An 18707-nucleotide genomic window follows, 5' to 3' on the forward strand; every position below is an offset into this window, starting at 1 on the left:
AAACTCCAAGTAAAATAATAGCCTTGAAAATATAACCTACTAAATTTGTAAGAGGAAATTTAGCATGTAGCCAGGTATGGCTGGTTGGAAATTAAATGATGCAGTTGAAAAACATTGCTTTAGGCAGTTCTTGAAAACTGATTTATTTTAAAATAATGCAGAGAAATTAACCTGACACCTAACATTTCACAATATACATAAAACTGTTTGTTTTGGCACTGGAATTCCTCTGATGTTGGACCATATCAAAGGACCTGGGCCTGGGGGAGGATTGCCCCATTTGCAACCAAGGGTCGACTTTCCATGATGTTGCTATGGATCTCAGGCAGAAAAACATCCTAAGTAATCCCAAAGGATATTTTGCCTCTGTGTGTGTGTGTGTGTGTGTGTGTGTGTGTGTGTGTATACATATATATGTATGTGTATGTATGTCTGTGTGTATGTGTTTATGTCTCTGTGTGTGTATGTATGTATGTATGTATGTATGTATGTATGTATATACGTGCACCACATCTGCACTTGGCGTATTGATCCCCTGGGTCTGGAGGTATTGCTGGCTGTAAACTGCTATGTAGGTGCTGGGAATTGAGCCTGGGTCCTCTGGAATAGTAGCTCAAGCTCTTAACCACTGAACCATCTCTCCAGACCCCATCATAGGATATTATATGGATAAAATGAAGTAAGAAAGCATTCCAAAAGTAAAGCAATACAAAGTAGATAGTTTAAAGAAAAAATTGTTTTGCATGAATTGGAAGATATAAGATTTCACCAATCTTTAAACTGTACTGAAACACCAGGTGCATGTAGCCTGGGTTTTGTTATGTTGTAAGGGACCTCTGAGGGACAGTTGACATGTCTGTTCCTCCCACTTTGTTCCTTTCTCTTTGTGATAGTTTCTGCATTTTCCAGATAAAAGTTATTTCACAACTCTACCTTACAACACAGTCTGAAAATCTGCCTACAAATGCTTTTTTTCCTCTCCCACCTTCTTTGCCTTGAAAGGGTGCAACCATTAAGAAAGATGAACAGACGGGGGCAATCATCGTGGCCCGGATCATGCGGGGAGGAGCTGCAGATAGAAGTGGTGAGAACCAACCTCTTTATTCACTGAATAAGGACATTATGTATGTGCCCATCATCACAGTTCTGGGGAGGTGGAGTCCACAGGCCAATGTGTGACCAGATCTTGGTGTACTCCACACCAGTAGGAGACCCATTCTCAATGACAGGTTCTCAATGCTTGTGAGGAATGATGCCAGATTTGACCGCAGGCCTTTACATAGACTTGCACACATGACATGCATGGCATGTACACACTCACACTAAATAAAAATAGTAAATAATAAAAATGATTATATTCTAAGGTATCAATAATGGGCATTTCTAGATAGAGACCTAAACACTGTTATTTGATTTACTATATTCATCATCAGAGAACAGCATAATCAAAGCATGTGAGCTGTGAAAGACGGTTTCTTTTCTTATACTTTAGTTACTTTAAGTAACATCACAGTGTCATTTTGTGACACTGTTGATTTACCAGGTTTTGTATTTGTCAGGTCTTATTCACGTGGGTGACGAGCTGAGGGAAGTGAATGGGATCCCAGTAGAAGACAAGAGGCCCGAGGAAATAATACAGATTTTGGTAAGCTGTCACTTCATTGTAAATCTAAGTGAAAATCAAATCACTGTGCTTCAGGCTTCGTAGTCTGATTTAGATTCAGCCCTCCAGATTCAAAGTGCTGCACACACTTAGAAACACGTTTGTACATGTAGTGTCAAGATTTTCATTTACATGAATGGAGGAAGCAGTAATGATCTGAGATGAGGTCACAGTATATGCAGGATTTCAGACCAGGGTGAACAGATGGCATCTACACTGCTGTTCGTGAGGCTCTTGTCTCTGCCCACCCCCATTGGTGCTAAAACTTGAGTGAAATTGTTTTAGGAATGGGAATTGTTAAGGCTTACGTTCAGGTGTCGGGGTAAAGTGGAGACTGTCCCTGGATATATGAACATGCAAACCTACAGCAATAGAAAGCTCCCTGCATACCTCTGAACAGATGTCATCATCAATATCCATTAACAAGGAGGTTTGCCCTCATCTGAGACAATCAGCAAGTATCTGTGGGTCATGGAATTACGGTTTTAGTTAAATGTGAGTAGGCACTCAAACTGACTTTAAATCTTTCAGTGGACTTGTTGTTCATGTTTATCCCACTACCAGAATAAAACTGACCTGACTGTGCTTGTTTTCTTTTTCTGATGCATATCTCTGCCAAATGAATCCCAAATTAATAACTACAGAAACGATAGCATCTGGTAGCAGCTTTTTATTTCAGCAAATATGGATACCAACACTTAGATGCTGGGATCTTATCTTTGTGTGATCCGCTCTAGGCATTGACCCTTCTGCTCATTTCTAGCCGTGTTCATCATTTTGTGTGTTTCTGTTTTGATGTAACTTAACATGAATGGCAGTTGATGTATTGATACCTTAAGTGCACAGGATGAAAAAGTGCAAAAATGGTCCTTAAATGACCTGACATACTTTAGGGCCTTCTCGTGTTTCTGGAATTTCTACAACCATACTTTTCTGGTTTTGTCTAAGTAGAATGCTGTACATTCCTAGGCGTTTAGCTCTCCACCTGTCTATTTTATTTCCCTCTTGCCTCCAGCTCTATAATGACCCTTTCTTTGATCCCCAATACCAGAGTCAGTCCCAGGGAGCAATTACATTTAAGATAATACCCAGCACCAAAGAAGAGATAGCTTCCAAGGAAGGCAAGGTAAGTCTTCAAAATACTGTTTGCAGTGGGAAACTTAATGTTATTTTTTTCAACTAATACATATATACTTTGAAAATAATCATTTCTTATGTCTAAGTTGCAAGAATGCAGACAGCTTCACATTTTTCTCTCCCATGTATTCCTCACTTCCAGATGTTTATCAAAGCCCTTTTTGACTATGATCCAAAGGAGGACAAAGCGATCCCATGTAAGGAGGCAGGGCTGTCTTTCCAAATGGGAGACATTCTTCAGATTCTGAGCCAAGATGATGCTACTTGGTGGCAGGCGAAGCACGAAGGTGATGCCAACCCCAGAGCTGGCCTGATTCCCTCCAAGCACTTCCAAGAACGGTGAGCCGCTGGCACAGCATGTTGACCTTTCTTCAAATGACTTTCTGTTCCCTGCAGAATATCACTCTAGCACAGTTATGATAAAATGAGCTTCAAACCCTGCCTGTGAATCTGTTTTCCCTTGGGTTTGTACTTGGAGCACTGTTTTGTCTAACTCATGACTAATGGCCAAAAGTAGTATGTCAGTACTAGGTCCTCCTAGGTTGTTGTTGTGAAATAAGCAGGCACTAGCACATTTAGTATCTGAATGTGGACTGCAAAGAAAACGCATAGTCATTTCGGGAAAGGAGAGTAACTTTAAAACTTGAGAAGTATCAGATTTAGTTCGTTTGAACAGATCGCCTTCAAGAGCTTCCTTGTGGATTTTATATTTTGGTGCTGTGTTAACCTTGAACCTGTGCTGAAAGTTGATAGGCCTATTGACCTTTTCTTTCCCCAGGAGACTGGCGCTGAGAAGACCAGAAATAATAGTCCAGCCTCTGAAACTTTCCAACAGGAAATCATGTAAGTTTGTTAATAAGAATGCATGGAAACCTGATCTTGCTGCTGGTTTTTGACTGCTAAAGCAGGTGCTCCAGGGAAGTGCTGGGAGGGGGATCATATTAGCCTGCAGGAGCTCCTGGGCCATTATTTCTCAGAAACTCAACAGAGAAAGACACAGTAGGGACAGTAATGTGAATCTTTGCAAGAAAAAAAAAATATGGTAGGTTTTTCATTGTGATGTCTGAGACAGCCATCAGTTTCTTCGACTCTTAAGGACTGAATCAATAAAGCCTACAGTACAACTCTGTTTTTGTTTGTTTGTTTTGTATTTCCCTAAGCCAGAAGATTTGTGGTAAATTTTATTTCTCAGTAAAAAATAAGGACAAACAAAACTATAGTTTTCCTGGGCATAAAAGCCTTTGTGCTGGCGTTTGGGGAGCCTAGTCTGTTTAGATGCGCACCTTCCTGGACCTGGATGGAGTGGGTTGGACCTTGGACTTCCGGCAGGGCAGGGAACCCTGACTGCTCCTAGGACTGGAAAGGGAGGGGGAGGGGAGTTAAGGGAGGGGGAAAGAAATGGGAGGTGGGGAGGAGGCGGAAATTTTTAATTAAAAAAAAAGAGTGCATTCAAAAAAGCTGTTGGGACGGCAGAAGCTTCTGTAACATTCATATTTTAGTTTCACATTTATTGTACAATAAAACATCTTCACTTACTTTCTAAAAAAAAAAGCCTTTGTGCCTATGAGCAACCATGCTTCTTAATTCGTTATCTACAAGTCACAACTGGGAACTTGATTCCCTCTGCACAGAGTTGACAAACCAAAGGGAAGGAAAATGAGAGTAAGGACTTACAGAATTACTGAAAGAGAAGGCTTGGGGACATTCTGTTTTTCAGTTTATCCTTCCTTTACCTTTTCTTTATTTTCTGTTTTTTTTACCCTCTCAGGTCTCCAACTTATACAACTCATCTCTCTAAATGTTCCATGTGTCTGGGCATTTTAAGAGAGAAAGAGAAACAAAAAACCAAAAAAAAACCTGTCTTCCCCCTTTAAAAAAATAGAGATTGCATGTTAAACAGTGAAATGAACAAATAAATGGCCCTGAAATCTTATACCAACATCTGTTTTTAGTCTTGTTGCATTTTTCACATCTCCTGTTATTTCCTTCAGTTTGCAGACACATACAGCTCAGGAATCACGTAGTAAGAAAGCCAAGCTTCAGCTAAGTGTAAATCTCACAGCAAGGCAGTATAGATGTGCACCAGTGAATCAAAAGCTTGCTTGCTTTTGCTGTGTCTGGGTGGGAGGAAGACACTCTTGCTGTAATGCATGTGGTGTTCTGAAAAGTCAGAAGGTCTAAGGCTAATGGTGCATTATTTCTAAGTGTGGTAGCTTTTTCGTTGTTAGCTTCTCCAGCTTCAGGGAACTGAGTCTGGATATTGGATAGGGGTTTGCATAGTTGGAATATATTCAGTGTTTGTTAAATGAAATATGCCACTAAACAGTGAGGGAAATGAGACTACACTCAAATTTAAAAATGTATTCACCTTTTAACTATAGGGAACTTGGAAACATATCATTTGAACTAATTGGGAATTTTCACCTATTTTGAAAATGAGCTAACTGTGTTTCTTTAAAGAACTATAAAGAAGGGGTCTCTTCTTAATTGTTCTCTCAACTTGGTATAAATGCCTGTGGATGTGAGTGTGTGTGGCTATGAAGGGGGAGTGTTGGTGTAAGCATGGACTGTAGTGGAGGCTTTTGTCCATTGTTTGGCGTCATTTCATTTTCATGCTAATATTTAAATATTTGGATCTGCTGCGTATTTATTCCAAGAAGTATCTTTATCAAATTATCATCTTAATTTGTTTGTTTAGTTGGTTGTCCCAGCGCTGAAAACAAGAGAGACAGAAGTAGGCTTTCTGGGCTTTCTGGCCTTTCCTACTTGCTCTTTCTTCTTGTCCTCTTTCCCCTCCCACCTCTTTTTTTGAACTCTTGGTTTTGGGTTTTTGAGACAAGACCTTGCAGTGTAGTATCAACCTCATGAGCTTTTTGCCTCAACTTTCGATGCTTAAATTAAGGCCCGTGCTTCTGTATTTTCCTCATTTAATACCTTGATTTTTATTCACTGAGAGACGTTATTTGCTTTTTTATTGTTCAAGTAAATCTGTCCAAGATTATGCAAATAAACCACCAGCATATTTAACAACAGCATTGCTCAGAGAGCCTGTATCTTTTATTCTCAGAGATTGAAGTTCTGTTTGTAATTTCTGTGGCCATTGTCTACGGAAATGGTTGTGTTAGCTCTGGATATTATCAATGACATGTAAAAGCACATTAACTTATGTGTCATTCTGTTTTGTCTGTGTAGCCTTTGTGAGTACTGCCTGCCTCAAATGCTGAGCAGCGTTTTAGAGTGAGAAACCCCCATTGCCAAACCCTTTCCCACACTACAGAACAGTTTTAGGAAGAAAAATAATTGGTAGAAATGATGTTCAGTACTTAAAAGAAAATAACTGATGGGGCTGGAGAGATGGGGAAGCAGCCATGAGCCCGTGCTGCTCTTGAAGAGCACAGGTCTGTGCACCTGCATCACGCAGCTCACAGTCGCCTCTTCCTGTAGCTCCTTCTGTCCTCCTTGGACACCACATACATGTACATACACATACACGCTAATAGAGCTTTTAAAAAAGGATTCTTCAAAGTAGTGATTTGTAATTTTATGAAAAAATACAGTAATGAAACAAAGTTTTTGAGAATAGGGTCTTATGTAGCCCAGGCTGGCTCTGAACTCTCTGTTCACCCAAGAATAACCTTGAACTCCTGATCCTCCTGCATCTACTTCCTGAGTGCTAGGTTTATAAGTGTACAGTACCACACAAATAGTTTCTGAAGTGCTAAAATGGAACTCAGGGTGTTTTGCATACTATAGAACACTCTACTGGCTGAGCTATATCCACAGTTCCTAAAATGTTTTGAACTAAGATTTAAGTGTACTTCAGACCCAGGAAGTACACCATGCACTGATTTAGAAGTACTAAATTTCACCATTTAATAATAATAATGTAATAATTGTTACCATGTAGTAATAATGATTTAAAATAATAATTAAATCATTCAGTTACCTCTTATCACAATGTGATGGTTTATGTCTATAGTTTTACTCCTTATTTTATTCCTGTTTCATACAACTGGAAAAAAAGACTTCATAGAAGATAATTCCAGAGCCCTATAGTGACTCGGTTAACATCAACATAGAACACAAAAGAAGGCAAATTCTAGTCATATTATCTTTTCATGTGTCTTTGTGCTAGAGCTCTTGTTCTTGGCTTCAATGAAAATGAAACCAAGGGACTGATGGATCATGCGACCAAACCCGTCTCTCTGAATGTGGCCAACAGTGGGGGCTGACTGAGAAGCAAAGGACAATGGCGCTGGGCTCTGATTCTTCTGCATGGACGGGCTCTGTGGGAGCCTTCTCAGCTTGGTCGATCACCTTCCTGGACCTGGGGGGAGTTGGGAGGACCTTGGTCTTAGCATAGAGTAGGGAACCCTGATGGCTCCTTGGCCTTGAGAAGGAGGGAGGGGAGGTATGGGTGGAGGGGAGGGGAGGGAAGGGGGAGAAGGACGGGAGGGAAGAGGGAGGAGGAGGGGGAGGGAAGGGGGAGGAGGAGGGGAGGAGATGGAAATTTTTAAACATAAAAAAATAAACCATGAAAAAAAAAAGAAAAAAAAAGAAAATGAAACCAAGAAGATACTAATGAGCTCTTCAGACTTTGAAACTAGCATTTTTATACAAAACTCCGGGAGCATGTGTGGGTGGCATTCATCCTTGGTGGATCCATAGTTCTCCTTAAACCAAGAAATCTCAGTATGTATCCAGAAAATAGGCTTCTCAAACAAGAGTCTTTGCTTCTTAAACAGTCCTGAAAACTAAGACAGAACGAAGTCTTACAATGAAAGTGTTCTTCAACCTCCGGAGCTCGTTGCAGGGATCCATCCCCTCTTCTCTCTTTGCCTCCCACCCCCATTTTGAAAAATTGTTTATACAACAAAAAACTAAACTATAACAGAAAAAATTCCCTACCGTTTTCACATAGTAGCTCTGTAGCTGTGACACAGAGAGAGGACAGACGTACATGTCTGGTAGCCTTCTTTGATAATGACCTTTGGATTATTTCATCAAAGAGGCAGCAGCTGCTCAGGTCCTGGATCTGAGTTAGGGTCTCCAATGGCACATGGGAGTGCTTGATGAGAAAGAGTTGGCAGCTTGTAATTCCTATGTTGCCATAATTTATTTTGTGCTTCATTTGCATGTATATGGATATCATATTTGCTCCATTTACTTAGATACACACTCTATGCTGTGGATGGAGCCCAGGACCTGTGAGTGCTAACAAGTGTTCTACCATGAGCTATATCCTAGTACCTCAATTAGCTTGTGAGAAAGAGATAAATTTCTTTATTTGAAACATTATTCCTTTTCTGTTGAAATACGGACATGTTATCTAAAAATAATCTTTCTAATTGTATCCAGATATAATCTATAAATAAGTATGTATGGCCTTCAGAATGGATGGGTAGGGAAACCTCTTTTTCACATAGATTATTTTACAGCAGAATATCAATGTATGATTTTTATTTTTAGTACTTAATTTTCCTTTATAGTTATCAAAGTATAATACCTCAATATTTTTCAAATATCAAACTGAATAATACTAATTTAAATTCTCTACTTTAAAAATAGCTCTGTGGAATTTTTGGCATTAGGTAAATAAATCTGCAAAAATTTTGATATTTTAAAATGTAAAATCACAAGCCATTTCACTTTAACCAATTGTGATTTGGGGCTTGTAGACACAAAAGGAAATATTTAAATTCAGACAAAGAGCACCATCAAAAGCAGGTAGGACCTACTCATTATGAATTGACAGACAATGTCAAGTGAAAGAGTTTTAAAAAGCAAAGCAATGTCATTTTCTGTACATGGCACCAATATTTAAGGCCACATTTCAGATTCTGAATGTTGATGTAATGAAGTATTTCTTATTGAGTACACACCTTCCTAATGCCATCTTCAGTGTACGTAGTGTTTTCACACGTTATATCAATTTAGAAGCAGAATGTTTGTGCTGTTAAACACTTTTGTATATATTAAAACTTAGTCAAGCATTTGCTTAATGTTGGTAGCAGAACAGAAACACATAGAGTTTCCTGTCAGGGGTAGAGAGATTAGTCAGCAGTTGAGCGCGTATTGTTCTTGCATAAACTCTAAGTTCAATTTCCACACCTATGTCAGAAAGCTCACAACCTCCTATACTTTCAGCTCCAGGGAGATCTGATGCCTCTAACTTCCTCAGACACCTGCATTCCCATACCTACACATAGGCGCCTACTTTAAAATATTAAAGAACCTGTGAATATCTTCTCTTTTTGTTAGCTTTCCAATACATGAAATACCTGGGATAATCAGCTTCATTAAGTGAAAAATTTCTTTTGACTCACAGTTTCAGAGGGTCCAGTCCATAATCACTTGACCTCCTTGTTTTTGGCCTGTGGCCAAGAGGCAGTCATGGCTAAGGGTTACATGTGAAGCAAAGATATTTATGTTGTAGCTAGGATGTTAAAGAAGAAATGGGTTCTTCTGTCCCCTTCATGGGCACATTTCTGGGGGTCAAAAGCCCTCCCACTAGGTCCCCTTAAAAAGCTGCCACTTTCTCCATAGCTTGGCAGTATAGCCTTTGGCAACCTGGGTCCTAGCTAGAACACCCTAAGCTCTAACACCCTAATCTTCAGGGATACTGTTGAGAAGATCCCACAGGTCAGGGCTTTGTGGAGGGCTGCTGATGAGCTGGACTGTCAATTTTACATTCAATTATTCACATAGTGCCACCTCACTAAATTCTGTTCATAGCTGATGGCGTCACTTCTGAAACAATCTCAGGGAAGATTATTCTAGTTTGAAGGGTTCCAAGCCATGGTGTCTTTTGCAGTTCTTCATGGAGTCCCAGTGGCGTGTCGGCAAGGAAGAGTTTACTCATGAGTTGGGAACTGATCTGTGGTCATGGATTATTCACACTTCAGAGGGCTAGGGGGATTTAGGAAAGCAGATGCCACCTTGCTGACTGGGTAGGAAGTGGACTGCAGCTCTGCTGTGTACAGCTCACTGCACCCTCTCCAGCTTTCCCAGTCCAATCTCTGGGGTCCTTGGTGGCCATTCTTCTGTGTTTTTATAGCTACCAGAGCTTGAAGCTAGTAAGCCATAGAATCCTGATAATATGGGGGTGGGAGCTAACCCTCCCAGGCCCTTCTGGGAAGCACATGTGGTTGTTGAAGCTACTGGGACAGGGCAAGGGGAAGAAATGTTGGAGGTGATAGCAATATACAGGAGACATGGAGGAAACAGGGAGACCCCAATCCTCCACTGGTAGTGTTTCCTAGCTCATCTTGAATAATAAATTGGTTCTGATGTGCAAGTTTGGGGTTTGTGGTTTAAACCTGTGTGGCCAGGCTTCTGGGTCCACATCCTTTGTATTTCATTACATGGTTATTTCAATCTGTATAATGGGCCTAGGAGTCCTCATGGAGTTGTTGGAAGGCTAAATAGCTTACCCCAGTTTTCTTCTGACATAACACTTTGCTTATTTTTCAAACCTGTCAATTCTAAAGGAATCCTTTACTTTTTCCACATCAGATCCATTAGCACACGCTTGCTATTGGATGTGTTTCCAGTTTTACTATGTTCAAAAAAAATCATAGCATCCTCCCCTATAACTATGTGGAGAAATAATCCTCTAAATTTATGTGGCATATGAATTTCTGACCTTATAAAATGTTAATTGTGAGTTGGTTGTTGGCATTTCAAGTTTTTGTTTACCTCACGACCTTAATCATCTGATTACCATGATGTTGAGTATCTAACCAGGGTGTAATGTTCAACTTATCTTTTTATTCCTATCAAAAGATATATTTAGCAATCTACTTTACAATACAGTATTTGAGATTTTTATAGTGATGGATTTTTGTTGTTATATTTGTTTGTTTGATGAAATAGGGTCTTGGTATCCAGTCCTGGACTGGCACTCACTTTGTTACCCAGACTGGCCTGAAGCTCACAGCAATCCTCCCACCTCAGCCCACTGAGTGCTGGATGGCAGGGGTGTTTTACTGTTGCATAATACAGTGATTCTCACATCATCTTGCATGATCTCTCAATGACTCAATGCCTAGTGTTGCTAACTCTGATCATGCAGTTTATTCTTTGTTTACTGATCATTTTTTCAAGTGCATTTATCATATCAGAGCTAGTGAGAAATATGCATAAATCCTAATTTGTGTAGCTCATAGTTTGAGCCTGAATTATAATCTTTGCCTATCATATTTGCTAACAGTGATCAGTCAAGTAGAGCTGTTACGGTCTGATGACCCAGCGGCATTGGCCTTCCTTGAATCATTTCCTACGGCTGCTGTTCTGTGGCTTTGGGAGGTTTTATCACCCATATTCACTCTATATTAAGCCATACTGGGAAAGATATTCCATCTTGACTAAGGGTAAGATTTGCCAATACCTTTTCCTTTCTTTACTGGAGAAGAGTATCCTAGTCAACCTTTTAACTTGCTATCTAGTTAGTAATCCAAGAATGCAGGATTCTTTTTAAATGTACTTTTCATTGTGGTTCTTCAAAAATTAAAGACAAGCCTGGGCATGTGGCACCTACCGGTAGTCCCAAAATTTGGTAGGCAACGATATCTTGAACAAGTTCAAGATCTTGCTCTGCCCAGTGAATTCCAGGGTCACATATCGAGACTCCAACTCAAAAAATAAAATAAAAATAAAACTTCTAAGTCATTCAGCATTATCTGTTTGGCAAATATCTAAAAGGATGAAAGACTATGCCAGCAAGATGACTCAGAAAAGGGGCTTGCTATATGTGGCTGACAACCTGAGTTCAATCCCCAGAATCCACAGAAAAGTGGAAAAAGAGATCCAGCTACATGAAGTTTTCCTCTGACCTCCACATGTGTGCTGCGGTGTGAGCATGTGTGTGTGTGTGTGTGCGCGCGCATACACACACAAATAATAAAAACAAATAGAAATTATTTTTAGAAGAATAACACTTATTGTAGAGATAACTGTGTACCCATGTTTATTATGGTACTATTTGTAGTATAGCCAAGTTACAGATTCAGTCTGGGTACCCATCAGCAAATGAATGGGAAAAGGAATGTGTATACTTGAAGGCCTTTGCTAAGTCATAAAAAAGAATAAAATGTCATTTACTGGAAATGGATAAATGCCATGCCATAATATTAAGTGAGATCAACACGTCACGAAAACAAATAGAGCATTATGTTCTTGGGTGGAAGCTAAGGGGAAACAAAAAGCCAAGGAACTAGGAGGAGCAGGGGAATATGAGAGATGTGGAGGAGGACAGGGTAAAGATGCATGGAGGTAATGGAGGGAGGGGTGAGCGTGTGTGCGGTACACGCCAGCCTGGGCTATACAATGATATGTCTCAAGATTATAAATAATAATAATAATAAAATATCTTCCATGAAGCATATATGTGATAATTGCCTTGTCAGGATATTGTTGAAATTACAGAATTCTTAGATATGTTCAGGGGAAACTTGCTAGTTTCTAAGACCTTTCTTTATTTGATTGTTTACTGTTCATGAAGCTTTGTTAACATATTTGACCAGGTTGATATAAAACAACCAATCTACTAAAATAAGTAAAATTCCCTTATTCAAGGTATTATTTTGAGTAAAAAGGTTGACAGGTTTTTTTTTTCTAGTTATTTTTTTCCATTTGGTCGCTGACTATAAGCTCTATGCCCACTCAGTGCCTTTACTAAAATGCATACATTCTGAACATGCAGGTCGCAGCACTGTCTAATGTTGAAATGTTTAAATATATGTGTTTTCTCTCCTTTGACTTTTCTAAGATGAGGAATCAGTTGAATGTGGTAGGTAGATTTTTATTTCAGTTGTTTTTGTTTGGATCTTTGTACTTCCATTGTGTTTTCTGTCAGTTTAACCATCTTCTTTCTCATTTTCTTTATGCTTCTCAGAGGAAATTAAAGGTACTTGTACAAAAGTCTCCCTGTGTGGTTAACAGTTTTATTTAGCAAATATTAGTGTAGGATTAAATCAGATATGTTGAGCAGTTGTGGCACAGTGCTCTATATGAGTACAAACTTTCACCTTTCTGTATTAAAAGTCATGGTTGGACTTGGTTTTGTAAGGAAATGTAGTGGCTTTCCCCTTCGTGTAAAAGAATTACCTAACACAGACTCACAGTTTCTTGGCATGCTTGTATCTCTGTCATCATCCTTAAATAAAGGGAAATGGAAAAGGCAGTGCTGTCCGTGCTTGTTGTGCGGTGACAGGCAGGTGCCCTAGCCCTCTGGGAGCCTTGGTATCTGCATGGTCTAGTCAGGGTGTATTGGTATGACTATTCCAGAACAAACAGCACCGACTTCACTGCTTTAAGATAAATGTAGGTCAGAAATCACCCAATTCCCCCCAAAGAGTAACACATTGTTTACTTTAAAATATTTTATTTGCTCTTTTGGTTTTTTGTTTGTTTGTTGGTTGGTTGGTTTTTTGGGTTTTGTTTGTTTGTTTGTTTGTTTTTGTTTTTTTCGGTTTTTTTTTTAGAATGTTATTCTTCTTTCCCTTCCCAACTTGGGATCCGTATCTGTTAATAAGGGTGTATTCTAGTCTCACCTTCCTGTCTACTCCAGCCAGCCAAAGTAAATGCTGTGTTTTACATATTATCATAGAACTGATTTATAAAAGTAAATTTACTTTGGGAGTCAACTGGTGTAATTTTCTTTACTGTAAAAATATAAACAGTTTGGATAATTTAAAAAACCACTTTCTTTGGAACTGCATCTGAAGAAGGTCGAAAGAAAAAAAAAGAGCAACCCTGCATGAGGTCTCAAAATACTTGATCTGTAGTAGAAAACAAACTGTTTTCTAAGAGTGCCGCGTCAGGGCTGCTCCCTGCTGTGTGGTACATGATTGTTTCCGGTGATGAACTTTTGGCGTCTGTGGCTGGGCTCCTAACCGTTCTGCTTTGTCTCCTGACTTCTGTTCTGTTGGCTTTTACAATCCACCCAGAAGATGCTGGATGTGATGGTAACAACAGTGGAACCTACCTAGGTGAGCAATTGGTTGTAGAAGATGATTTCTTTGCTTTCTGTTGCTTTCTTCAACATAATTACATTATTTCCTTTAGCATGTTTGTGTGATCATGCTCTAGTACTTAGGCAAGCAGGAACCTTGTATTACAGGCTTAGTGGGCTGGATACAGTGTGCTGTAGCTGTCATGCCAGGAACACTCCAGACAGGTTTGCAAGAATTCTATGCTTTTGCTTCTCAGTCAGCCCCCGCTGTTGGCCACATTCAGAGAGACATTGGCGCTGGGCTCTGATTCTTCTGCATGGACGGGCTCTGTGGGAGCCTTCTCAGCTTGGTCAATCACCTTCCTGGACCTGGGGGGAGTTGGGAGGACCTTGGACTTAGCATAGAGTGGGGAACCATGATGGCTCCTTGGCCTTGAGAGGGAGGGAGGGGAGGTATGGGTGGAGGGAAGGGGAGGGAAGGGGGAGAAGGAGGGGCGGGAAGGGGGAGGAGGAGCGGAAGGAGGGGGAGGAGGAGGGAAGGAGATGGAAATTTTTAAATATTAAAAAAAAATAAACCATGAAAAAAAAAGAATTCTATGCTTTTTGGTAGAAGATGAGCATACACTGATGGTGTTAATAATTTTCTCAATAGCAGTTTCTGAACTTTTCTAAACAGTTGAATTCACTGGGCTTGTTCAAAGCTCTGAATAAATTTCTTTCTCTCCAATCACTTCTTCCACATGTCTTATGACATATTATTTCCACAGCCCCATCAATAACATAAATGCAGTTAAGACTTATTATTAGTCTCTAATTATGTTGTAAGAAATGATTTCTAGTTTGAGATGCTGGGGGATGTTGTAAACAGAAGTGAAGGTGTCTAGAAATCGTTAGAGGCAACAAGATGTCTTCCTCTGCATTTTGGCTCCAGCCTCTCCTACCCTTGCTTTATTTAGCCATCAGGTTCTGTGCTCAGCAGTTGCGGAATGTGTGGAAACACAAGGCCGAGCATCTACCTTTCAGCCCCCTTTTAAGACTAACATTCTCATGCGTGGCAAAAGATCTCTTGGTTACTGAGGAAGTTGAACAAATACTGTGCTAGGTATTTAGTATCAGTATCGTCTCCAATACATCGAGATTGGGACATTCTACCCATTTTATGATAATTAGACTGAGGCTGGGAAGTAAATGGTGTTTACCTAAGACCCAAAAGACACAATTAATGCTTCTGGCTTCATCCCACATCTGTATAAAGATAACAGCTATAGTCTGCTTCTCTGCTGCTGCCTGTTGGGTTTTGGGTTTGTAAAACATATCAGAAACTACAGACACACAGTATTCTCACTTCTCCTAATCTCATGTTATCAACCAAATTAAAAATGGTCTCTTGTCTGCACATCACCTGAATTTACAGAAAAGTCTAAGATTTGGGGCACGAGAGAGAATCAGGACGTTTCTGCGTCCATTGTTTTCTTTCCAGAGCAGTGTAGTGTGCCCAGTGCTCTGTGGACTGGCACCTCCCTGAAATCCCGAGCAGCTTCACACGACAAGCATTTAGGCTGGTAGGTCCGAGATAGGCTCTGGTTCTGCCCAGGCTCAGCCTGGTGATTGTTGTGGTCTGCTGGCTGGGGTTTGTGTGATTTGTGGGGAGTTTAACTGAGCGAGCTCATTTGTTACACACACACAAGACCACATGTAACAAATGTGTCATGTGTGTGTGTGCGAACACATGTAGGTCCCTGCATATGAAAGCCTGAGGTCAATGTCAACCACATGCTAACTTATTTTTGGATACAGGATTTTTCACTGAACATGGAGCTCACTGATTTGGCTAGAGTTAGTTGGCCACCAAACCGCAGAGATATGCTTGCCTCCCCCACTTACTGAGTGCTAGGACTCGAAGTGTATTCCTCAGCTTAGGTGCTGAGGATCAGAATCGGGGTTCTCTACCTACTGAGCCATTCCCCCACCCTTATGTGGTCTTCAGGCCCCAGGAAACTTGCCAAACAGGGTTCTCAGGGTTCCTGACTCCAGCAAGAGAAAGCAGCACTTTCAAGAATGTTCCCTTCAGTTATAGTATTTTAGGGATCAGAATAGGTCTCCTGGCCAAAGTGGAGTCAGTGTGGGAGGATGGCTTAAGAGCATGGGCACTGGGAGTCATGAAGAGATGCACAGCCATTACCATGTGTTTTTAATTTTAAAAGCAGAGACAAAAAGGTCACTCTCCCTATTGGGAGGTTAAGTAAATTATATAATTATTGGAGCATAAAATGTAAAATCCACCATTTCTCAGTGAGGAGAGGCAGCTATATATAACCTATAAGATGGTAGTAAGTACAGAGAAGAAAACAGGGTAGCGAAGGAACTGTCTCATTAAAGAAGAGAGTCTCCCTGAAAAGATTTTGTTTAGTCAGAAAGCTGGAGTGGGCACTGTGGGGAAATAGATATCAAAGCAATGGGATAAGCAGGGGCCTATGCAAGAGGGCCTGTGTGCTCAGAGCAGAGTGCCCAGAAGCTCAGTCTGTGCAGCAGGATATGACAGGCACTGACTGGTGGGTTGAGGATCTGAAAGGGGGCAGGGCAGAAGCGGAGAAACACTGTAGTGATTTAGGTCAGAAATGATGAGCTTTGAACAAGGATATTTCCACTGGAGTTCACAGGAAGACCAGATTTTGGACTTGTAGGAGAGTTGCCTATGAGTATATGATTCAGGTCATTGTAACTACAAGAATGGAGTTAAGTGTTTATGGAGATAGGAAAGATTGGAGGAGCGATCTGCCTGAGTGTCCTGTTTTGGGCACAGAGTGTTGAAGGCATCCATGTGAGTTTGACAGTGGGACAAACGTGAAGACCAGAAAGAAGTCAAGGCCATCAACGTGGAAGTTGAAAATATCAGAGTCTATTAAAACAGTGAAGCTAGATGAGACAGCCAGAGGACCAAGTGGTGCCCCAGATGAGAGAAGAGCTCCCAAGAAACCAGGAGAGCCCATCAGAAGTAAAGATTTGAGGAAGAAGGAATGATGCTGCCAAGGAATCAGGATGAGAACTGAGGACAATGTTAGCTGTGATGGAATGCACCTTTTCACAATCAAAATCAATAAACTGGAAGGGAAAGTTTTCAGCAAGATACCCCTGTATCTCAGTCTTCTGGCAGTGTTCCTTCATCCTCATTCTGGCAAGTCACCCCTCACCCACATAGTGGTCTGCTTTACCACTCACTCCCAGGACAGACATTTTGAATATTATTATTTTGTACTAAGAGGAATTTCCACAGTCATCTTGGCCAGATATCTGAGCAATATGGGGGTTGTGGGGGAGACACTGTTACCTTCTGCTTATTCATTTTTTGCTTAAGAATTTTCTACCTTTTATGTTTGGGAGTTTTGCCTGCAGGTATGCCTGTATGCTGTGTGTATACAGTACCCACAGAGGCCAGGAGAGGGCAACAGATCCCTTGGAATTAGAGTTTCAGGAAGTTGTGAGCTGCTATGTAGGTACTGGAATTTGAAGGAGATTCCTCAGGACGACCAACCAGTGCTCTTCTTGCTGAGCCTTCTCTCCAGCACCTTGTTTTTGGCTCTTTTTGGGGCAGGATTGTGCTCTTTGGCCAGGCTATCTGATTCATGATCCTTCTGCCTCAGCCTCATGAATATTGGGATTATAGTCATGAGTTACTCCCTTGGCTTTTCTCATACTTTAGATCTGTTTCTGTTAATTGTTGCTTTAAAGAGAAAAATCACCTTTGGAGAGCTTGTTGGTCTATTTTCCATGTTCATTTTTTCTCTAAAAGAAATAATCCAAATGGCCTAAGTCAGCCAGATGGAACTGGTTCTTAGCATTGCAGTCATTAGTGTGTCTCTCTAAGAGATCACAGCATTCTGTGATAAGCACACACTGCTACTTCCCGAGACACATTGTAGTGAACTTGTTTGGAAGAACTTTGGCTTGTACAGGATAGATTTGTATCGATCCTTGCCACATCACACCTGCCTCTGGATCTGAGATTTCTATGGAAAATCATCGAGGAATGTGGTCTTTCTGTCTCATCTTTCCCAAAGATTCATTAGGAGAATAACTGAGGTTGTGGTTTGTTTTAGGGTCATACCCTTCTCTGTCACCCACTTCCATATCCAGAGAAGGAAAATCAGACATTTTCTGCCTTGCAGCAAGGCCATCCTTGGACCAGTGTCTTTGATTCCTACACTGGATCATAGCCTCATGTATTGACACAACTTGGGGGGAGACATTTGGTTATTTTCATTTTAAGTGCATGAAAATCAAGCATGAAGCTGTAGATGGTTAGTTCCCTAATCGTATACCAGGACTCACTTTCTAAGAACAGGCAGGAAGGAAGACTTAGCAGTTAAGAGCATGTCATTCCCAGCTCCCACATTTGGTAGCTCACAATCACATCTGACCCCAGCTTCAGGGTAGCAGTGCCCTCTTTTGGCTTCTGGCTTCAGTGCTAGGATCACAGGTGTGTACCACCTGATAACTTGTGCTTTAAACCCCTATTAGCTGAGGCTTTGCTGATTGGATAGACTGCATAATGTGAGTCTGACTGGCATGGAACCAGTTTCTTAAAGGTCAGTGTTGTCATCAGTGAAAAACATTGGGCTATTTTATTGGAAAGCGGGAAGAAGCTGGATGGCTGGACAATAATTGTGAGCTATTCGTAGTATGTATAAAGTTTTATAATTACAAGAAGATAAATCAATAGAACGCTGTAAAGAGAAATTATAGATGGTAACACATTTTAAAGTTTAATCCCTGTAAGTCAGGAGCTGCCCATATTATAGATTGATATTGATAGATACATGATGGGTAAGTGTATATATCCTACATGTGTATATGAGCAACATATAGAGATTGTCATTGGTTGGCACATGGCATACATGTGTGTTCACTACATATTTATACAAATGACTAGGATTATGCTCTGCAGGATTCTTT

At 40.5% G+C, this 18707-nt stretch overlaps 1 protein-coding gene across 6 annotated transcripts in view; it reads left to right on the forward strand.

Moving 5' to 3' along the window:
• Positions 1 to 18707, forward strand: part of Mpp7 (membrane palmitoylated protein 7) — a 252742-nt gene that overhangs the window by 201601 nt on the left and 32434 nt on the right. For 5 of the 6 annotated variants that reach the window (XM_038334123.1, XM_038334122.1, XM_038334124.1 and 2 more), the window contains 5 exons: positions 1003 to 1084; positions 1560 to 1645; positions 2715 to 2789; positions 2943 to 3139; positions 3579 to 3643. In XM_038334123.1, coding sequence (XP_038190051.1) covers positions 1003 to 1084; positions 1560 to 1645; positions 2715 to 2789; positions 2943 to 3139; positions 3579 to 3643 — 505 coding nt within the window. The remainder of the gene's footprint in view (positions 1 to 1002; positions 1085 to 1559; positions 1646 to 2714; positions 2790 to 2942; positions 3140 to 3578; positions 3644 to 18707) is intronic. The other variant, XM_038334125.1, reaches the window with a different exon arrangement.

The sequence above is a fragment of the Arvicola amphibius genome, chromosome 6 (genome assembly GCF_903992535.2).
Source record: "Arvicola amphibius chromosome 6, mArvAmp1.2, whole genome shotgun sequence".
Taxonomy (NCBI): Eukaryota; Metazoa; Chordata; class Mammalia; order Rodentia; family Cricetidae; genus Arvicola; species Arvicola amphibius.